The sequence below is a fragment of the Coregonus clupeaformis genome, chromosome 29 (assembly GCF_020615455.1).
Source record: "Coregonus clupeaformis isolate EN_2021a chromosome 29, ASM2061545v1, whole genome shotgun sequence".
In the NCBI taxonomy this organism is placed as follows: Eukaryota; Metazoa; Chordata; class Actinopteri; order Salmoniformes; family Salmonidae; genus Coregonus; species Coregonus clupeaformis.
Window position 1 is genome coordinate 31,107,954 of NC_059220.1, and position 23,764 is coordinate 31,131,717.

At 44.4% G+C, this 23,764-nt stretch overlaps 1 protein-coding gene across 4 annotated transcripts in view; it reads right to left on the minus strand.

Annotated features, from left to right (window-relative positions):
- Window positions 1-23,764, minus strand: part of LOC121545032 (rho guanine nucleotide exchange factor 10) — a 75,739-nt gene that overhangs the window by 19,668 nt on the left and 32,307 nt on the right. For all 4 annotated transcript variants that reach the window (XM_041855379.1, XM_041855380.1, XM_041855377.1 and 1 more), the window contains 7 exons: window positions 16,584-16,699; window positions 15,897-16,024; window positions 11,717-11,817; window positions 11,098-11,219; window positions 9,412-9,498; window positions 8,400-8,629; window positions 8,092-8,249 (listed from right to left, as the gene is read on the minus strand). In XM_041855379.1, coding sequence (XP_041711313.1) covers window positions 8,092-8,249; window positions 8,400-8,629; window positions 9,412-9,498; window positions 11,098-11,219; window positions 11,717-11,817; window positions 15,897-16,024; window positions 16,584-16,699 — 942 coding nt within the window. The remainder of the gene's footprint in view (window positions 1-8,091; window positions 8,250-8,399; window positions 8,630-9,411; window positions 9,499-11,097; window positions 11,220-11,716; window positions 11,818-15,896; window positions 16,025-16,583; window positions 16,700-23,764) is intronic.

Consider the following 23,764-nt stretch of genomic DNA (forward strand, 5'->3'; position numbering starts at 1 on the left):
TAGAAATGTTTACACATTTATAGAAATAAAAATAAACTGAAATTAAGGTTTGATCGGGTTCAAGTCCGGGCTCTAGCTGGGCCACTCAAGGACATTCAGAGACTTGTCCCGAAGCCACTCCTGCGTTGTCTTTGCTGTGGGCTTAGGGTCGTTGTCCAGTTGGAAGGTGAACCTTCGCCCCAGTCTGAGGTCCTGAGTGCTCTTGAGCAGGTTTTCATCAAGGACCTCTCTATACTTTGCTCCGTTCATCTTTCCCTCGATCCTGACTAGTCTCCCAGTCCCTGCCGCTGAAAAACATCCCCACAGCATGATGCTGCCACCACCATGCTTCACTGTAGGGATGGTGCCAGGTTTCCTACAGACGTGACGATTGGCATTCAGGCCAAAGAGTTCAATCTTGGTTTCATCAGACCAGAGAATCTTGTTTCTCATGGTCTGAGAGTCCTTTAGGTGTCTTTTGGCAAACTCCAAGCGGGCTGTCATGTGCCTTTTACTGAGGAATGGCTTCAGTCTGTCCACTCTACCACAAAGACCTGATTGGTGGAGTGCTGCAGAGATGGTTATCCTTCTGGAAGGTTCTTCCATCTCCACAGAGGAACTCTAGAGCACTGTCAGAGTGACCATCGGGTTCTTGGTCACCTCCCTGAGCAAGGCCCTTCTCCCCCGATTGCTCAGTTTGGCCGGGCGGCCAGCTCTAGGAAGAGTCTTGGTGGTTCCAAACGTCTTCCATTTAAGAATGATGAAGGCCACTGTGTTCCTGGGGACCTTTAATGCTGCAGTAATGTTTTGGTACCCTTTCCCAGATCTGTGCATTGACAAAATCCTGTCTCTGAGCTCTACGGACAATTCCTTCAACCTCATTATGGCTTGGTTTATGCTCTGACATGCACTGTCAACTGTGGGACCTTATATAGACAGGTGTGTGCCTTTCCAAATCATGTCCAATCAATTTAATTTACCACAGGTGGACTCCAATCAAGTTGTAGAAATATCTCAAGTATGATCAATGGAAACAGGACGCACGTGAGCTCAATTTCGAGTCTCATAGCAAAGGGTCTGAATACTTATGTAAATAAGGTATTTCTGTTTTTATTTTTAATACATTTGCAAAAATTTCTAAAAACCTGTTTTCACTTTGTCATTATGGGGTATTGTGTGTAGATTGATGAGGAACATTTTTAATTTAATCCATTTTAGAATAAGGCTGTAGCGTAACAAAATGTGGAAAAAGTCATGGGATCTGAATACTTTCCGAATGCACTGTACATAGAGTCGGTATCAGTCGATACTTATAAAAATGTCCATTCTATAATGCAAACCAGGTAACTGCCAAAATAAAGGAAACACCAACATAAAGTGTCTTAATAGGGTGTTGGGCCACCACGAGCCAAAACAGCTTCCATGCGCCTTGGCATAGATTCTACAAGTGTCTGGAACCCTATTGGAATGATGCGACACCATTCTTCCACGAGAAATTCCCTATATTTATATATTATTTTTGTGGGGTTGGTGGTGGAAAACGCTGTCTCAGGCACTGCTCCAGAATCTCCATAAGTGTTCAATTGGGTTGAGATCTGGTGACTGAGATGGCCATGGCATATGGTTTACATCGTTTTCATGTTCATCACACCATTCAGTGACCACTCGGCCCTGTGGATGGGAGCATTGTCATCCGATGGGGGCATAGCCATGGTAACCAAAATAATGGCCTGCCCAGCATTTTTATACATGACCATAAGCATGATGGGATGTTAATTGCTTAATTAACTCAGAAACCACACCTATGTGGAAGCACCTGTATCCCTCATTCACTCATGTGTTTCCATTATTTTGGCATTCAATAATTTATATTTATAAAAGTATCGAGTGGTAGTGCATGTTTGAAGTCGCTAACTTCATAATCCTTTGGAAAACAGTGGATTACACAGCGCAATTTGACAGAGGTCACATAGAATTACGTTTTTTATCAAAAACTACAGATTGCAGCACCCAAAGAAAATAACATCTTTACACATGACAAACATATGTACAAAGTACGCATTAAAGAATGGACATTTTTACAAGTACCGAGTGATACCGACTCAAAGTACACTCCATCAAAACTCATCGCAACTCAACTCCATTGAGATATACACTACCGGTCAAAAGTTTTAGAACACCTACTCATTCAAGGATTTTTCTTTATTTTTACTATTTTCTACATTGTAGAATAATAGTGAAGACATCAAAAGGGTGGCTATTTGAAGAATCTCAAATATAAAATATATTTTGATTTGTTTAACACTTTTTTGGTTACTACATGATTCCATATGTGTTATTTCATAGTTTTGATGTCTTCACTATTATTCTACAATGTAGAAAATAGTAAAATAAAGAAAAATCCTTGAATGAGTAGGTGTTCTAAAACTTTTTTATATACCGTGGAGTTTAGTTTGTCAGCTAGTCAGGGGCCAACCAGGGCCACAGAGAACGAGTGTCATGCAGAGCGGGCACCAACACCAACAGACAGATCTGCAAGGCACATAGAAATATCAGTCATGGAAAAAGACCTCAAGGACTTTCCTAGAGAGCCTAAGCTACAGTTCTGAGTCTTGTCAAGACTCCGCGAGCTGCATGTCATGCCGATGCAGATGGTGTAATTAACGTCTGGCTGAGATAAACAACATAGCAAGCCCTTGACAATGGTAGTGTCTCACCATCCTGTCTTAATGTGGTCATGTTGCTGTCACTAAACTCACTATAATCATTCAACAACAACAAGCAAAGTGTTTTCATACTATGAGAGAGAAAAAGACACTCAGACAAAGATACAAGTACAGGCAGATAGAGAGACAGATTGAGAGCAGGGGAGAGAGCTAGTAATTTGTGTCTGACAGTGTGCTAGCTCTGCAGGATATTAAATGGGTCAGCGCTAGCTAGCAGATTAGCGACTTCTCCCAGGCAACCAGGCCAGGCCAGGCTCCATGGAGGCCAGCCACAGAGAGAGAGGGAGGCCTTGGTCCCTGAAGCAGAGCTAATTCACACTGGTGATTCACCCTGTATGCCACGGGGACTGGGTCAACACACACACTTAACAGCCTCTCTGTGTGTCTGCAACCCAGCATCACCCCATTTCCTCTCAACTGTCTTGTTGGGAAAAGGTCAGGGTCAGGTCTTCCTCCAAGAGAGGCTGAATGGCTGAATCTGTTCCTCGATTCATGTTTCTTGGTTGGACTGAATGAACAGTAGCAAGCAACAGCTTACCTTGGCCAGATCTGACCTGGCACATACTTTTAAATATAACTATACAGTCATCTGTAAATACATTTTAAGTACGGGTGGTCCAGGAGTCAAACCCACTATCCTGGCATAGCGCCATGCTCTACCAACTGAGCTACAGAGCTAAATAAACACAGAACACCTACCTGGATATAAAACAAAACAAACTTTTTCATTTAAATAAATTAGTATTTTAGGTTTGGTTAAGCTAATTTAGCTAGTACCATGGCTGTAAGTATACCTATTTAAATTAAACATAACAAAAACTAAACGTTAACACTAGAACCGCCATAGGCCAACGACCACTGACGTTTGATTTTGTACATTTAAAAAAACAGTCCAAAAAATAAGCTATGTCCTGCTTCTTCCCTGACTTTTCCTAAATGTTTGTATTTTACACTGCTCATTTGTCAGAATTTTGAAATTACAAACAGAAAAGTATTTAGAGCCTTTTTAGACAATAGTGTAATGATGAGTTTGTGTTATGCCTATTTATCAGCAGCAAATAATTTGAACATGTGCCTTGGGGGTTGATACCATTCTCTTTTACGTTTTACTTTGTAAAAATAAGCTGTTATGGGACTGTTTTATTTACTATAACTCTATTACTAAGGCTGTTACGGTGACCGTATTAGCTCACGAGTCATGATGGCAGTCAAATTCCATGTGACCGTTTAGTAATGGTAATTAGGCTTCTCCCCCCACGGGGGGCCAGTATGAAAATGTATACACTCACTAATTGTAACTCGCTCTGGATAAGAGCGTCTGCTAAATGACTAAAATGTAAATTGGATCACAAAACAAAGTCCAATCTGCTGATGGTCATTAGTAGCTTACCAAGCTTGCTAACTGTCTGGTACTCCGCATTCTATTGTCCCTCTAATCACTCTGACATCAATGCAAATGTAATCCAAATCTAATCAAACACTTAATGAGAGCCCATGAGCTCATGTTGCACAACATTTCTATAGGCTATGCAATTGTGGAGAAAACAGAGTGATGGCCTCTATTAAAAAGATGAGCATCCCATCAGCTTTCTATAGGCTAGGCCTACTATATTTATTTCTCAACCTTCCGAATATTAAGCACATTGCTTCTCTTTAAAACAGGAGTATAGCCTACCTGGCTGGCATGAAAATGAACCAAGGGAAAAGCATCCTCCATTCGCTATTTAAGTGCATAGATGACATGGATTTTTTTCCGGCTGCCCCTGTTTCGAGACAGGTGCATGATAATGGTCCATTGTAAATCAGAACAAATTTCACACATATATTATTTAGTTTATGTTAAGACAAGATTAAATCAAGAATAGTGTGATGGGTGACAATATTAGCCTATCACTTGTGAATTATATATTACCACTTGTGAATGATGACAAGCTTAAGGCAAACAGCACATGCTTTTTTTTGCTACTTTTTCAAATCATAGTCACACTCCTCATGTAACCTAGCCCATAGGCCTATATGTTTTGATAAGGTTTCTATCACAATTAAAGTGGCCAAATAACTTCTTAAAATGAAGCACATTAATCCGCTTTCCAACGGGTCTAGAGCCTAACTGGCATACATACGCACTGCGTGAGTTTCAAGTTTGGGGGAGATCATTTTCACCATAGAAATGCACATTGATAATAAAAGCATTACATGCATAATCGCATTTGTGGTCACTTTTGAGAACGATGTTTTCCTGCTAATGGAATATTTGCGCTTATAGCCTACTGCCGTGTGCACATTGCTGCGCTTATAATGTGAAGAAATAGCTTAATAATTTATCAACATTTTAAGCTAAACATTCTCATCTGTTGCGTCAGGCTTATTGCGTAAAACAGGTTTTTTGATGGTAGTGGTTGTATTAATTTGGGATCTATCGCATCCCACAACTGTCCCCGACTATGTATTGAATATTTATTTATTCTTGGGTATGACGCTACAAGCTTGGCACACCTGTATTTGGGGAGTTTCTCCCATTCTTCTCTGCAGATCCTCTCAAGGCCCGTCAGGTTGGATGGGGAGCGTCTGGAGGAAACCTGGCACCATCCCTACGGTGAAGCATGGTGGTGGCAGCATTATGCTTCATTAATCTTTTCCTCAATCCTGACTAATCTCCCAGTCCCTGCCACTGAAAAACATCCCCACAGCATGATGCTGCCACCACCATGCTTCACCGTAGGGATGGTGCCAGGTTTCCTCCAGATGTCATACTTGGCATTCAGGCCAAAGAGTTCAATCTTGGTTTCATCAGACCAGAGAATCTTGTTTCTGAGACTCTTTAGGTGCCTTTTGGCAAACTCCAAGCGGGCTGTCATGTGCCTTTTACTGAGGAGTGGCTTCAGTCTGGCCACACTACCATAAAGGCCAGATTGGTGGAGTGCTGCAGAGATAGTTGTACTTCTGGAAGGTTCTCCCATTTCCACAGAGGAACTCTAGAGCTCTGTCAGAGTGACCATCGGGTTCTTGGTCACCTCCCTGAGCAAGGCCCTTCTCCCCCGATTGCTCAGTTTGGCCGGGCGGCCAGCTCTAGATAGAGTCTTGGTGGTTCCAAACTTCTTCCATTTAAGAATGATGGAGGCCACTGTGTTCTTGGGGATCTTCAATGCTGCAGAATTTTTTTGGTACCCTTCCCCAGATCTGTGCCTCGACACAATCCTGTCACGGAGCTCTATGGACATTTCCTTCGACCTCATGGCTTGGATTTTGCTCTGACATGCACTGTCAACTGTGGGACCTTATATAGACAGGTGTGTGCCTTTCCAAATCATGTCCAATCAATTTAATTTACCACAGGTGGACTCCAATCAAGTTGTATAAACATCTCAAGGATGATCAATGGAAACAGGATGCACCTGAGCAAAATTTTTGAGTCTTATAGAAAAGGGTCTGAATACTTATGTAAATAAGGTATTTCTGTTTTCGCTTTGTCATTATGGGGTATTCTGTGTAGATTGCTGAGGAAAAAAATGTATTTAATCCATTTTAGAATAAGGCTGTAACGTAACAAAATGTGGAAAGAGTCAAGGGGTCTGAATACTTTACGAAGGCACTGTATAGTGTAGTTTATGCACTATTTATCAAGTGTCGGAGCTTATGTTTGCTGTACCTTGCAGGTTGATACAGTGAGGGAAAAAAAGTATTTGATCCCCTGCTGATTTTGTACATTTGTCCACTGACAAAGAAATGATCAGTCTATAATTGTAATGGTAGGTTTATTTGAACAGTGAGAGACAGAATAACAACAAAAAAATCCAGAAAAACGCATGTCAAAATTTTTAGAAATTGATTTTGCATTTTAATGAGGGAAATAAGTATTTGACCCCCTCTCAATCAGAAAGATTTCTGGCTCCCAGGTGTCTTTTATACAGGTAATGAGCTGAGATTAGGAGCACACTCTTAAAGGGAGTGCTCCTCATCTCATCTTGTTACCTGTATAAAAGACACCTGTCCACAGAAGCAATCAATCAGATTCCAAGCTCTCCACCATGGCCAAGACCAAAGAGCTCTCCAAGGATGTCAGGGACAAGATTGTAGACCTACACAAGGCTGGAATGGGCTACAAGACCATCGCCAAGCAGCTTGGTGAGAAGGTGACAACGGTTGGTGCGATTATTCGCAAATGGAAGAAACACAAAAGAACTGTCAATCTCCCTCGGCCTGGGGCTCCATGCAAGATCTCACCTCGTGGAGTTACAATGATCATGAGAACGGTGAGGAATCAGCCCATAACTACACGGGAGGATCTTGTCAATGATCTCAAGGAAGCTAGTCACCAAGAAAACAATTGGCAACACACTATGCCGTGAAGGACTGAAATCCTGCAGCGCCCGCAAGGTCCCCCTGCTCAAGAAAGCATATATACATGCCTGTCTGAAGTTTGCCAATGAACATCTGAATGATTCAGAGGAGAACTGGGTGAAAGTGTTGTGGTCAGACGAGACCAAAATGGAGCTTTTTGGCATCAACTCAACTCGCCGTGTTTGGAGGAGGAGGAATGCTGCCTATGACCCCAAGAACACCATCCCACCGTCAAACATGGAGGTGGAAACATTATGCTTTGAGGGTGTTTTTCTGCTAAGGGGACAGGACAACTTCACCACATCAAAGGGACGATGGACGGGGCCATGTATCGTCAAATCTTGGGTGAGAACCTCCTTTCCTCAGCCAGGGCATTGAAAATGGGTCGTGGATGGGTATTCCAGCATGACAATGACCCAAAACACACGGCCAACGCAACAAAGGAGTGGCTCAAGAAGAAGCACATTAAGGTCCTGGAGTGGGCTAGCCAGTCTCCAGACCTTAATCCCATAGAAAATATGTGGAGGGAGCTGAAGGTTCGAGTTGCCAAACGTCAGCCTCAAAAACTTAATGAGTTGGAGAAGATCTGCAAAGAGGAGTGGGACAAAATCCCTCCTGAGATGTGTGCAAACCTGGTGGCCAACTACAAGAAACGTCTGACCTCTGTGATTGCCAACAAGGGTTTTACACCAAGTACTATGTCACGTTTTGCAGAGGGGTCAAATACTTATTTCCCTCATTAAAATGCAAATCAATTTATAACATTTTTGACATGCGTTTTTCTGGATTTTTGTTGTTGTTGTTATTCTGTCTCTCACTGTTCAAATAAATCTACCATTAAAATTATAGACTGATCATTTCTTTGTCAGTGGGCAAACGTACAAAATCAGCAGGGGATCAAATACTTTTTTTCCTCACTGTATGCATCTGATGCATATGCTAAAGATGACGCCCGGCAACGTTCTCTAGCGGGTACTTATAGGCTGAAAGGCAAGGCAGTTTTAGTGTTAAGAGACAGACATACAGCCTTCAGAACAAGCCTCACCTTGTGCTCTGGAGTAGATGGCAACTGAGCCACTCACTAGGCCAGCGTATAAACACTGCTTCTTGTGCACCAGGCTGGTCACGGTGGACTTGTCTAGGGTGAAGAAGTGTTGGAGACGCACCTTCTTGGACCGCTGGCTGCTCTTATAGACTATGATACTGCAGAGAGCCATAGAAAGGTTGTGAGGTGATATCATGATTTGTGTTTCCAAATAAAATACAATACAATAAAACCGATGAGCAGATTTATTTAGCCTACAGTAGAACCCAGAGTTGGCTATGACTACATCATCTGTTGACATCACATACCTGCCCTCCTCCATGCCCAGGCAGACAGTAGGGATGTCACTGGCCTTCCCCACTAAGGAGAGGTTATTTTCTGGGTTCCCCTCCCCATTCTCCTGGGTACTCTGCTCCATGGGTACATAGGCCATGCACAGGATCCGAGACTCCACATTGAAACACTCTGTCACCTTGGGGCTGGAGTTCTGCATGGCCACAATGGCTATCTGACCCATCTGGTTGGTGCAGCTCGCAACCTGAACAGGGATAGGAGTAGTAACAGTTAGGAGTAGGGCGACAAGTTTTTCATGACCACATGACCTGACAGGGAAAGACTACATGCCCCAGCTAGGAAATAAGATCCTTTCTACAGAGCTTTCCAATTCTGACCTCATCAGGGGTTGTGATACAATTGATAAAGTGAGAAAACAACAACCACGACAACAACAAACAATGCTTTTAACCACTCCAGCAGAAAGCTGTACAGCAGACTGACCAATAGGAGCATAGAGTGGGAGAGAATGGCCCTCTCAATCCAGGCCAACAGTAAGTAATTTACAATGGAAAAGTGTGAGCCGTCATTGTAATGAGAACAGTCCATCACTGGAAGACATTGGGAGTCACAGAACTGTGGATGTGTTATCCCTGCCTCTGAAGTAAATACACATAGCTAAGAGGCTCTCAATAAACTGATTCATACAGTAAACATGCCACTGGTTCATATTTATAGCTCATGAATGAAAGGGCCTCTGTTCAATATTTAATTCCAATCTCACTGGGAGTGGAAGAAAGCTTTTTTATAGGGATTTATAGCTGATGATGAGTAATATGGCTAATCTCAATATTTGGCACTGGTTACAAGCAAAACAGATCTCATTTGGCATCATTTGTAATGCAATGATGTACATACATGGATGTCCATGCTGTCCATTGACAATCTGTTTTATAACATCTATGACGTCTATTGTTGTTTAGGCCTTATTACCAAGGGTTCAAGTAAAATGCCATCAAATGATAAAAAGCCAGGTGTCCTACTCACCCACACACAGCCGTGTCCGAGTGCAGGTGTGTCTGCTGTGCTCTCTTTGTTGACGTGGGGCTCGGGGTTATGGACCGCACACTCCACCTGCCAGAGATACAGAGAAACAGACTTACACCACTCTTCATGTCACGATCGTCATACATAGAGGAGGACCAAGGCGCAGTGTTGAAGGCGAACATATTTATTTATAGAATGATCACACGATCAAAACAACAAAACGATGACGTGACAGTCAATGGTAATACACAAACCAAATACGAACAAGAAACCACAATGAATGAGTGCCAAACGGCTACCTAAGTATGACTCCCAATCAGAGACAACGAGCTACAGCCGTCTCTGATTGGGAGCCACCCTGGCCAACATAGATCTACAAAACCACAAAGTGAAACCTAGAACACACATAGACTATACACACCCTGGCTCAACATATTAGAGTCCCCAGAGCCAGGGCGTGACAGTACCCCCCCCTAAAGGCGCGGACTCCGACCGCGCCCACCAAACACCACAGGGGAGGGACCGGGTGGGCACTCCGCTTAGGCGGCCGATCCGGCTCGGGCCTGATTCCCGCTCCCTCTCCAACCCCCAAAGTACCCCTGGTCCGGGTCTGGCCCCGCTGGCCGGAGCTGGACTGCACACTGGTGGAGCGGATTGCTCTAGCTCCGGCGTGAAGCATCTGACCGGTGCCGGACCAGCCACCGGTGGAACAGGCACGGGCCGTGCCGGACTGACGACGCACACCACTGGCTTGGTGTGGGGAGCAGGAGCGGGCCGGACCGTACTGGGGACACACACCACTGGTCCTACGCAGGGATCTGGAATGGGCCGGACCGGACTGGTAACACACCCCAGTACCTCTCGCCGTGCCTCTACACCTTCCACCCCCTCTTCGACCAGTGGCCCCCGTAACCTGGCGGCCTCCTCTGCCAATCCGCTGGGCCGCTCTGCCGCGGTCTCCTGCTGGCCCGTCGTCCACGGCGTTAGCCCCCCCCCTAAAAAATTTCTGGGCGTCTCTCCTACCCGTGGACCAGGTCTCCATGTCCCTCGCCAGCCTTTCGCCCTTCTGCCTCAATGTCAAGCCCTTCTCTTCCTCACTCGGCTTGACCCAGTCGAGGAGGCGAAGGAGATCTGCTAGAGATCTCCCTGGCGATGGATCCTGGACACGCTGCTTGGTCAAGTCTTGGTGGTTTCTTCTGTCACGATCGTCATACATAGAGGAGGACCAAGGCGCAGCGTTGAAGGCGAACATATTTATTTATAGAATGATCACACGATCAAAACAACAAAACGATGACGTGACAGTCAATGGTAATACACAAACCAAATACGAACAAGAAACCACAATGAATGAGTGCCAAACGGCTACCTAAGTATGACTCCCAATCAGAGACAACGAGCTACAGCCGTCTCTGATTGGGAGCCACCCTGGCCAACATAGATCTACAAAACCAGAAAGTGAAACCTAGAACACACATAGACTATACACACCCTGGCTCAACATATTAGAGTCCCCAGAGCCAGGGCGTGACACTTCACTTTACACGTGTATGTAGATTGTACTAGTTTCCTACATGGCATTGTAACAAATGATTCATGCGGTCATGGGATAGGTACTCTTTTGAAGTAGCCATTGACCCTGCCCATGGCTGACAGAGGAGGCGGTGTGGGGGAGGTGATGCCCACCTTGAACTCCTGTAGTTTGGACATGACCACAGGCATCTGCCTGAGCAGGAGAGGATGTTTCTGCTTCTTGATCTGGTTGCCATCATCCTCCGCAAAGAACCAGCCCTGCAGGTTGTCCTCCTCTGTTAACACACACACATGAACACACACACACGTACAGTTGCACACACACAGACATACCAGAGTAATTTCATTTCTAAGAGGAACACTATGTCCAGTGTGGAGCACTGATCCTAAATTCAAACCGTGAAATATTACATTTCCAAATATGTTACATAACACTTTACAATCCATTTTACAGTCCAATGAGCCAGGGCTGGAAAAGTGAATTTGAACTAATAATATTTGCTTGGTAAACACTGATTTTTAAATACCCATTGCTATGCAACTAAACCTTGAGTTTGGAAATGAGCCACGAAGCCAGTGGCAGTTTAAAACAATCACAAGTGGAAAAGAGCAGTGAGGCAAAGAGAGGCTGTCCCTCTGCATACCCTCACTACAGTCCTCTATGGAACTACAAAGTGACAGAGGCAGTGGGGAGAAGCAATAGGGAACACAGAATATCCAACACAAACAGCTTTGGGTCTGTGATTGTGACTGAGGCCAGACTAAGACATACCCAGAGCCAGCTTGGCCATCTGCAGGTTACTGATCCAGGACTGTTTGATGGCTGGAGAGAAGGTATTGAACACAGCAGAAAAGTATGTGGGCCTGCCAGACCTGCCGAGAGAGAGAGAGAGAGAGAGAGAGAGAGAGAGAGAGAGAGAGAGAGAGAGAGAGAGAGAGGAGAGAGGGGGGGGGGGGGGGAGAGAGAGAGAGAGAGAGAGAGAGAGAGAGAGAGAGAGAGAGAGAGAGAGAGAGAGAGAGAGAGAGAGAGAGAGAGAGAGAGAGAGAGAGAGAGAGAGAGAGAGAGAGAGAAATGACAGACAGCAGTGTTGAGACAGTGACAGTATCCACTACACAGAGTCTGTGTCATGGAGATTGAATCCTGGGGGTGTATTAACGGTTCTGCTTCCCTACATTCACTTCAATTTTTTTAAATAATCACCTAATAGCAGGAACAGCACAATCTAGTGCTCAGAACCTGGTAATATCAGGATGTAGGATGGGACATAAACCCAACAACTTTACAGACTAATTTCTCTGAACAGTGGAAAAGAACAGCACCAAATTCATTGAGAATACATTACATAGGATGAAGAAACAATACCCTAAGCCGCAGCTCCATACTAATATAGAGAACTGAAACTATATACTCGTTGTTGGGGTGGGATTGGCGTGGGGTGTGGGCTGACCACTTCTTTGGATTCCTCATGTCTTACTCATTGTTAGAAAAAAGTTTGGTCCAAATCGGATTTTAGGTACTATAATTATTGAATATTATATGAATTCTATAAATTAAAATGGCCAATTTGGGTGCAATCAATTTGCTTAATTTCCCAGAGATCAAATTATATATTTCAACAAAATAATGTTTCTGGAATGCTTATTTTATCTGTTTCTAACTACAGAACAAATCGGAGATGGTGGGTGTCATGGCTTGCTGTCGGGGGGAGGGGAATCTCTGTGTGACCCTAACAGCTGAAAGGACATGTCATCCTGCTCTCTTGTTAGGGGCTTTTCTCATTGACAAAGGAGCGGCAGCGTGCCAACATTTCAATTGACATAATTTGTACATTAACTTTTCAATTCACATGTGGGTTTGGTGCTAGGCAATGGACATTTACCATAACTATCCCTATAAAATATCCCAGGATAGGCACTAGCCAGCATGCTTCAACTGTGCAAGCGACTTTTCATCTTAACCATATTACACGTTTGAAAAATGGAACCAAACCGCATTACACTCTTGAATAATGCAACAATTCACAAGGATGTGCAGAAACTAAAGGGTTTATTTTCTCGTTTGAAGGCTACACTCATTACATTTTAGCTTCAAGACAAAAGCACAGAGTAGCTCACAGCATGTCTTCATCAAGTAACGTTTGCCTATCAAAAATGAACAATTAGGCCTACTACCCCTCTCATACAAATATAAAAGTACAGTAGGCCTATTACAACATTACTTCATCAGGCTTAATTTTTATCAATATCATGCAAATCATTTGGCCTACATGTGGTAAAAGCTAATTGCGACTGGAAATGTGGGTATAATATCTATACAGTATGGGGAGTTGCCACAAGCGACGAGCTGTTTTATATGGAAGCCCATACACGCCACCCAAAAAAAATGTATACATTGAATTGCCTCATGATTTGTCAACTCGTGCACAATTAATCTGTGCTTCAGTCTGATCAACTGCAGCCTATAACAACCACAGCTGCAGGTAGCTTAGATCCCTTTTGATCCCATCTGGGCCTGGTCAGGGGAAATGAAGCGGTAACATCATGTATTTATAGCCTAAGATATGTATTTATAGCCTAATATAGGCCTATTTATTTGTGTTCTGAGAAAATATGAATGTGATCAAATTTGGCTTATATTCAACTTTTTGAAGGCCTTTTTAATCCGAAATTATTGACTGGAATTAATCAATCAACACAATAGTGATGACATATTGTATGAATAACTTTTTAATGACAGATTTAGTTACTGGAACAACGCTCCTAACCGGTAGGCTACCTGCCGCCCCTATAGTGTAGTGTAGGGTGTGACTGAAATTTTGTGGGTGAGGAAAGAGCTAGGCATGACGCGCTTGGCATCTTGTTGTTATGACTTGCATTATCTGAATTAGGCCCACATAATTATACCTACGGAGGAGCGACTTCCATGAAGGAACTTTGAATGTCTTTGAACTTCAAAGAGTTGACTTAACTAACGTTGGACCAGAGCTAGCCCTTGATCATGACTCTCAGTTCCATTTCAGTTTTCGAGAGCTAGACCAGAGATAGCTAACAAGCTAGCTAGCTAACAAGCTTTTGTGTGCAAAGCGGCACCAGAATTAAAATAAAAACACGTTTTACTTTTTTGTTGTTAATAAATCCAATGTGAAACGTGATAACTATAGTATCCTTAACTAGCACTGAAAAAGTTAATCCGTTGTTCTCTAATTAAAAATGTCTCTCCCTAATTTCTGAATCACGACTGTAACGTCAGTAGCTACAGTAGACTATGCATGCTTTAGAAGGAGGGGCAGGTAGCTTACACACACACACTGGCTAGCTGGCAGGCAGACACTGGAATACGTTTGTGACAGTGAGGGCTTTCCATAAGCACTTTGTTGCGTTTATTGTGGGACTGGAAAAAAATGCCCAGAACATAAAATAATATTATTAAGCGGTTAAAAAAACAGTTCTGCTATGACTTTCGTTCTCGGTTCTGCTTCTGTTCCTCGACCAATGTTGTTCTTTTCCGGTTTTCGGTTCTGTTCCCTGAACCAGTTCCAACTCCTGCAATGTCATACCCTACAAATAGGGTCTGAAGTTGGTTAGGTTAGCCTACCAGATCAGGAAAAACTCTGGGCTCCAGGAAAACAATTCCCCCCCAGAACTCTGGGGCCTGTGGTGCCACCTCTGAAATCACCACACAATATTAAAAATTGATATGATCTGCTATTGACATTGTATATTTATTTTGGTGGTGGGGATGGGCTTCCATAGTTTTATGTGACTCAGTGTAGCCGGCAATTTTAGAATGTTACTGCAATTTCAAGTACAAACTCAATAAAAAAAGGCTCAAATATTAGGAAAATGTCTATACATTTCAGCTGTTTGAAAATCATTACTCTGCTATTACCATTTATACTGTAGGAGTGTTGGGCTGGACGAGACAATTCTGTTCACACTGCCGTGCTCGGAGGGGGGTAACTGGCAGGCGAGTGTCGTGCGCTACCTCTGGAGGTAGCGGTAGAGACGTAGCAAGTTCGCAAGTTCACATTATTTAAAAAAGGTATAGCCGAGGGTATTCTCTCGAAACCTCTAGAGAGTCTGTCGTAGTGTGGAAAGGGTCTTAGTGACAGCAGACAGATAGGGCTGTGAGGTAATGGAAGCCAACGGTGTTTATAACAGCTAATATCAGCCAACGTAAATAACACATCACAGGGGAGGATCTCTCTGGCATGCATCTTGCCTTTCACTCTCTCACTCCATCTCTCTCTCTGGAATGTGGTGTTTTTAGATGGAGGGATCAGAGAGGAATGAGAGCAGCACAGCTGCGTCTCTAAACGTGATGCCCAGGGGTAACAGAGGTCATTTAACCAGTTAAAAATGGCAGGCAGTGTGTGAGTCAACAAGTTCAAGGTGCCAGTGGGCCATGGAGGGACCATGTGGAGGGAGTACTCCCCTATAGTAATGAGTGGATGAAACAGCTGCACTGTCTTCTTTGAAGAGAGAGACACAATGATCCACAGCAGAGAGCATAGAGCTCTAACAGACTCAATCATACCCATGAGATCAGATTAGAACAAAGTTAAAGTTGCTTATCCACCGTGACAGTAACTCTGTGCTCATTCCTGGATGGTGAGAGGGGACAGTGAGGGAGTGAGGACATAGGGACCTAGTGTGTGAGAGAGAGACAGCAGTGTAGATGAGAGGTCTGTATAAGAGAGAGAGAGAGAGAGAGAGAGAGAGAGAGAGAGAGAGAGAGAGAGAGAGAGAGAGAGAGAGAGAGAGAGAGAGAGACAGTGGTGTGGATGAGAGATCTGTATGTCAGAGGGAGAGGTCTATGTGTGGGACAGAGACAGTGATGTGGGTGAGAGATCTGTATGTCAGAGGGAGAGGTCTATGTGTGGGACAGAGACAGTGATGTGGGTGAGAGATCTATAAGAGAGAGACAGCAGTGGTGTGGGTGAGACACTGACTTGTCCTGTTTGCCAGGCAGCTGCAGCTGGATCCTACAGCGGTCTGCAGCCCGGATCTCCTCCTCCTTCTTCAGGATGAGACGCTGCAGACCCGACACCCAGTCATGGGCCACCATAGGGTTAACGTTCTACAGGAGAGAGGGAAGGAGGGAGAGAAAAGAGTCAAAGAGAGAGAGAGAATCGGATAAAGTATTAACACAAGACACTGCTTATAATGTCATCCATAATGTCGGATGAAAACTACATCTATTACGGCTTTCAATCATGCCATTGGGCGAGCAGAGATTGACTCCGCACACCAGCTCTTACAAATTGACCACAAAAGCCCCCCCTCTGTCTTGTGTGTGTGAGTCTCTCTGTGTGCCTTTGGCCTGTTCTCTGCTCCCCCACCACTAAGCCCTCTGTCTCTGACAGGACTCACACATAGACAAACACTGGCTAGTTGAGTCTCACAGCCCAGCACCACACAGCGCTGTCTGGGCAAACTACTGTGCACCAGACTACAGTGTTTGTCAGGGCCCTCTCTCTCTGTCTCTCCCTCTCGCTCTAATCTGTCTGCTGGGGCCACAGCTCGACATGACACATCAAAACCTCAGGGACATATTTACACACAGGCAAATAATATACTTGTATTTTCACTCGCAGAAAACAAGCCTTAAAATGAATGCAGCGATAAATGCTGCTCACCTGGTAATTGCCCTTGAGGCTCCCGATCATGCTGGAGATCTGGTTGACCAGGCTGAGGTCGTGGATGAGGTTCTGCAGGTCCTGGTACAGCTGGCCTGGACCCATGTACAGCTTATCTGGAAAGAGAGACAAAAGAGAAGTTGAATAAAATATCAGCTGCCCTGGGCTCATGTATGCCTTATCTAGACTTGGACAATCAGAAGGGTTGAATAAACTATCCCTGTCAACAGAAAACAAATGTTTTACCAAGTGAAGTTGGTAATTGAAGTAAGTTGTGATTCACAAATCTGAACCCATAGCCCATATCCCATCTGAACCCATCGCCCATATCCCATCTGAACCCATCGCCCATATCCCATCTGAACCCATCGCCCATATCCCATCTGAACCCATCGCCCATATCCCATCTGAACCCATCGCCCATATCCCATCTGAACCCATAGCCCATATCCCATCTAAACCCATTGACCCAAGAATATGAGCCATTAATATCTCAAAGGCAATTCCTGGCCATTGAAAGCAGGAGGTAAAATAAGACCTACTGCCAGACAAAGATCAATAACAGTCAGATCTGTTTCCCACAGAGACCTGCGACATGTGTGCAAACTCACTTGGAATGGCGCTGAACCGCAGGACCACAGTGGCCGAGTGTGTGTATGTGCTTTGTGAATGTTTTCACTTGAGTACCGTTACCTAACAGCTGTTTCCTGGGGCCAAGCTATTCTCTACTGTTCCGCGTACGTGTGTGTGTGTGTGTGTGTGTGTGTGTGTGTGTGTGTGTGTGTGTGTGTGTGTGTGTGTGTGTATAAAAGTGTGTGTGCATCTTTGTAGATGTGCCTTGCCTAACCGAACCAACGAGCCAGTGAAGTGAAGTGAGTGATTATTGTGTTTCTGTGGGTCCAGCTCAGGACAACGGGCTGCTTTGTTTGTCAGCGCTCAGCCTGTAAATGACAGAGAGACACAGATAGAGAGCCTGACTCATCAGAGAGAGAGAGAGAGAGAGAGGGGGGCCTCTTGTAGGCTCTGCCAGCACATAGCCTTCTCTCTAGGCTGTAACTCACATTAAACCTCCAGCATAGAGTATGACCCTCCTCGTCTTTCAGACAAGCCTGCCAACAAGTCATCATACGATACAATTTGCACTGCAGCATATGGTACTGTTAGCTGACAAGTAAGCAGGGAAGCTCTTAAAGATACTTTCACTCATAAGGCAGCACATTGGAACTTGGAGGGGAAGGGTTAATGTGAATGGGAATCTCTGGCACCAGGATTCCTGGAGTTCCCTCTGGTTTTGCAAGTCTACTTTCTGTGGGCTCTACAATGGCCTTTCACACTGCCCTAGTGTTCCAGCTCCATGGCAACTGCTCCAGTCTTCCCCAGGGCTGGCCCAGAGAGGACCCTCAGAGAAACTTCCACCATGTTTGTACTTGCACAAATGTACATACAGGAAGCTAATTCAGGGACTTTCTCTTCATCATGTACCAAAATATCATTCTACTTATGAATATATTCAGGTCACTGAGTATCATTGAACTGTTTTACAATATTTACATTTTTCAGACAATATTTTGTTTGGTTGAAAGCATAGACAAGTGTATGGTTAAAAATAACCATTTCTCTTAGATTCTGAAGCATGTAAAAATGTGATGCTGTTTTTGCTGTATTGAGCTAATTGCCTTGTCTAATGGTGTTAAAATATTCATGCCTCATCTGTCTTAATGAAGTCTATGAGTGGTTGGAACCAGGTCAAGGCAGAAACGCTTTGGCTTGTCATCCATGGGAATGCTACAGGCCATGATTCATCTCCATGGTTATAAGGTTATTATTATATACTCTGACAAACACTGATATAGAATATAATAAGCCATAATGAGAGTGAGTGCTATGTACAAGCACCCTGGCCATGCTGAACCTGACCTGTAGCACAGTGATTCATCTATGGCTTTGACCTGGACTGGTGCCACCCACCCACCTCATCAACCATTACTGTGCCACATGTTACAGGTACATGGACCTACACAGCATCATGGCTGGTCATAAAGTAATGGATTATGCCAGGATTGAAAGGCAGAAGAGACTGGCTAAACCATTATAGCGAGAGCCCAAACTCCTCAATAGGCCTTTGTGAGTGTGCCAGGACCTTCACACAACGCTTGGAAGAGCCTGTGACATCTTCAAGTAAACAGATCTTTGGATGATCCCTCGACCTGCTATATCGCATATTCCTCAAGACTCTCAACTTCTTACAATGTGTAACTATGACAGGCTCAGCCAGAGGAACAAAGGTTCATCGTTTATTGTTTGAAAGTATTTGTCAATGTAACTGACCCATCTCTTTTGGTGGTCCCAATTAGCTAAGCTGAGCACAACAGACGTGAGGTAGGCACACAGACATCCAGAGCAGAGCACAGGGAACTGTGACATCATACGCTGGACTGTCTTTTCATTGCCTCTTTAGTAGGCAGGTCACCAGTGGCTTTGGCAGAACACACTGGACTATGGAGAGAGACAGAGAGAGAGAGAGAGAGAGAGAGAGAGAGAGAGAGAGGCTGAGAGTAAGGGTTTTTCCACTTGTTAAAATGGCTAGCCAGTTCAGAGACACAGAGGACTGATTAGGGAAAATATCATCAGTATTGACGAGATCGGGGGGATGACATGGCCTGATCAATTTCTGTCAGGTGAAAATGACCATACTGTAATGTCTCCAATTCTAGATTGCTATCCAGTACATATGGATCACCTCAGGGCAATAGGTTACAGGATGTACAGTGGGGGAAAAAGTATTTAGTCAGCCACCAATTGTGCAAGTTCTCCCACTTAAAAAGATGTGAGAGGCCTGTAATTTTCATCATAGGTACACATCAACTATGACAGACAAAATGAGGAAAAAAATCCAGAAAATCACATTGTAGGATTTTTTATGAATTGATTTGCAAATTATGGTGGAAAATAAGTATTTGGTCAATAACAAAAGTTTCTCAATACTTTGTTATATACCCTTTGTTGGCAATGACACAGGTCAAACGTTTTCTGTAAGTCTTCACAAGGTTTTCATACACTGTTGCTGGTATTTTGGCCCATTCCTCCATGCAGATCTCCTCTAGAGCAGTGATGTTTTGGGGCTGTCGCTGGGCAACACGGACTTTCAACTCCCTCCAAAGATTTTCTATGGGGTTGAGATCTGGAGACTGGCTAGGCCACTCCAGGACCTTGAAATGCTTCTTACGAAGCCACTCCTTCGTTGCCCGGGCGGTGTGTTTGGGATCATTGTCATGCTGAAAGACCCAGCCACGTTTCATCTTCAATGCCCTTGCTGATGGAAGGAGGTTTTCACTCAAAATCTCACGATACATGGCCCCATTCATTCTTTCCTTTACACGGATCAGTCGTCCTGGTCCCTTTGCAGAAAAACAGCCCCGAAGCATGATGTTTCCACCCCCATGCTTCACAGTAGGTATGGTGTTCTTTGGATGCAACTCAGCATTCTTTGTCCTCCAAACACGACAAGTTGAGTTTTTACCAAAAAGTTCTATTTTGGTTTCATCTGACCATATGACATTCACCCAATCCTCTTCTGGATCATCCAAATGCACTCTAGCAAACTTTAGACGGTCCTGGACATGTACTGGCTTAAGCAGGGGGACACGTCTGGCACTGCAGGATTTGAGTCCCTGGCGGCGTAGTGTGTTACTGATGGTAGGCTTTGTTACTTTGGTCCCCCCGTGTGGTTCTGGGATTTTTGCTCACCGTTCTTGTGATCATTTTGACCCCACGGGGTGAGATCTTGCGTGGAGCCCCAGATCGAGGGAGATTATCAGTGGTCTTTTATGTCTTCCATTTCCTAATAATTGCTCCCACAGTTGATTTCTTCAAACCAAGCTGCTTACGTATTGCAGATTCAGTCTTCCCAGCCTGGTGCAGGTCTACAATTTTGTTTCTGGTGTCCTTTGACAGCTCTTTGGTCTTGGCCATAGTGGAGTTTGGAGTGTGACTGTTTGAGGTTGTGGGCAGGTGTCTTTTATACTGATAACAAGTTCAAACAGGTGCCATTAATACAGGTAACGAGTGGAGGACAGAGGAGCCTCTTAAAGAAGAAGTTACAGGTCTGTGAGAGCCAGAAATCTTGCTTGTTTGTAGGTGACCAAATACTTATTTTCCACCATAATTTGCAAATAAATTCATAAAAAATCCTACAATGTGATTTTCTGGAGAAAAAAAATCTCAATTTGTCTGTCATAGTTAATTACAGGCCTCTCTCATCTTTGTAAGTGGGAGAACTTGCACAATTGGTGGCTGACTAAATACTTTTTTCCCCCACTGTATGTATAGGGGTCTAACCTAGGTCAGGACTAGACAGCTGGCTAGGTATATGACTGCCTGTCTGTCAGCCCAGGGTCCAGATGCTGCTGTTGACGGTGCAGTCTCCAGCCCCAATCAGGGTGTCTGTGGCAGGGACTAGAGGGCAGATGGAGGGCTGACGGGTGGGTGAGTGGGTAAAGCCTTCCGCATGCTTCAGTTCAGCTGGCAGTGCTTGCTGAGAAAAAAGCGGCAATAGTACTGTTTGTCCATCTTAAGACGCCGTAGCCAGTATACACTTCCTCAAAATAGTCAGAATGAATCTAAGGTAACTAAAAAATCGGTCATTAATTTTGACGTCTTAGTCGCACAATCTAACTAAGATGTTTGGTTGAATGACAAAAACTTAATTGAAGAATCCCTACTGTTGACCAATCAGCAATGAACGGGTGTAGACTTCGGCTACCGACTTTGGCTTGCCTCGAGAAGAAATGTTGTGTGCACGAACAGCCGAAAAAACCCTTGCCGAAGACTAAAACGAACAAATACGTCACAAAATTACGTCATAATATACGCACCAACTGTTCCGAACCGTTTTGGATAGGAAGCCTTAAGAGGCTTGGGAGAGGAGGGGGGACGGGGTGGCAGTTGGGCAGTCAATGAGAGGGAGGAGAGGAAAGCTTGTTTATCCCCTGGCATTTCAGTGGGTAAGAGGATGAGTGAAAAAAAGGAATGGCCCATATGGTCAACTTCACCCGGGGTCCTGAGCTTTAACAATATGGATGGAGAGCAGAACAGTAGATCACTAATGGACTCTTATATAACACAGGCTTACGCACAATTACATCCATTTACAGGCTAGACCGTCATCCTGCTCTAGGCACGTGGGTCAAAAGTGCATGGCTACTAACAAACTATAGAGTCATCTAACATCACAGTGGCTAAACATTTTACATTTTAGTAATTTATCAGACGCTCTTATCCAGAGCGACTTACAGGAGCAATTAGGGTTAAGTGCCTTGCTCAAGGGCACATCAACAGATTTTTCACCTAGTCGGCTCGGGGATTAGAACCTGCGACCTTTCGGTTACTGGCATTACGCTCTTAACCACTAAGCTACCTGCTGCCCATTGTACAGTAGACCATACCCTTGGTAATACAACTAAGAGTCAATATATCAAAGGATGTGGCAGGGGATGGGAATGAGTTTCTCTGGCGTTATTCACATGTAGTGGAGTAGATCACACTAGCACCACCACAGATGGGACTGACAGAGAGAAGCAGGCATCAGAGAGCTAGGTGAAATAAAGCAGTGGTAATGTCTGCTCAGCCACTGTCACAAGCCGGGTTAGAACTCCGGTCTCAGATGTGTAGAGCTGGGGGTACTACCCCTTAGCCACAGAGGAAATGTTGTAGGACCCAAATGAAACACCCAAGGCAATACTCCAGGCAAGTAGATTTAATATTCCAAAACAGGAGGCAAAACAAAACAACTCCACGAGGGGAGAAAAACAAACTAAAGATAACTTCAACAACTTACTAGGACAGACACGGTGAGACAAAGCAGGAGACACACAGTCAGGACGCAATAACCAAGTGAGAAACAAGGGGAAAACACACAGCTAAAATACTCAAGGGGAAACAAGGCACAGGTGACATAGATAAGCTAATTAGGACACATGAGGAAAAACTAAGGCAAAAGGGGAACACAGCTGACCTCTAGAGGCCAGGAGACAAACAGGGGAAGCAGGAAGCTGACAGCCACAGCCTGCCACGCACAGAAAACCACACCTATGACTAGCATACAATAACGTAGTTACTCCATAGCATCAGTGGAGGCTGCTGAGGGGAGGACGGCTCATAATGGCTGGAACGGAGTAAATGGAATGGAATGGAAACCATGGGTTTGATGTATTTGATACCATGCCACCTATTCTGGTCCAGCCATTACCACAAGCCCGTCCTCCCCAATTAAGGTGCCACCAACCTCCTGTGCATAGCAACCACCCTGCCTTCCCCAGTGGGTGTAGGGTCACCACCTGAACACAACACTAGCTAAATGAAAAGCACACTAATGTACCATTACATTACCCATTACCCATGCCTGGTTGGTAGTCAGGAGTCAGGGTGAATGCTCTTGACTAAAAACAGCAACTGCATGGCTATGACCACAAATCATACAGTCTGGTTATGATGGTTGCATGGTTTCCAATAAGGAGTTTAAAGAAGTGGCCAGGCCGGCCAGCTGCCAGAGCAGACCGGGGGGAAATCCAGTGGAAAGAGTGAAGTCACTGACCCTGCAGACGGTGCAGAGTGGAGTTGGCTTCTTATAGACTCAAAACACCATGCAGTCTCTCTCAGGACTCGCGCCATTTTAAAACATCTCTCATTGGTTCGAGAGGGAAAGCCTGGCACACAGAAGATGATGGCTTTGTCGTTGATGTCTGAAATTAATTGATTATTATAAGCAACTTGGCTCTGTGTTATTAAGTATGGTGCTGCAACGCTATAATCTGAGATGGAAAGCCCCCCATGATTCGTTAGTAACATAAGTGGGTCATGCATTGCCTGTAGTGTTGGCCTGAGCCCACTGAGAGCTGGCCAGGCAGGCTGGTAGATAATTACAGTAATCATCTAGAACATCAATATTTCAAAGGGGGTGTCGAAGTAAGAGGAAATTGTATTGATTTTACACACAACAGAAAACAAGGTATTGCTGCCTGTACTGTACTGTATATGCAATGTACAGCCACTGTGCACAGTAATTGCATAGTATTTCAATATAAGACCTCATATTCCCCTCTTTATGATTAATTGTGGGGTCATAAAGGAATGATTGCATCATGGAATGGAAAAGCCAGAGTTTCAGACCTCCAGTCCAGACC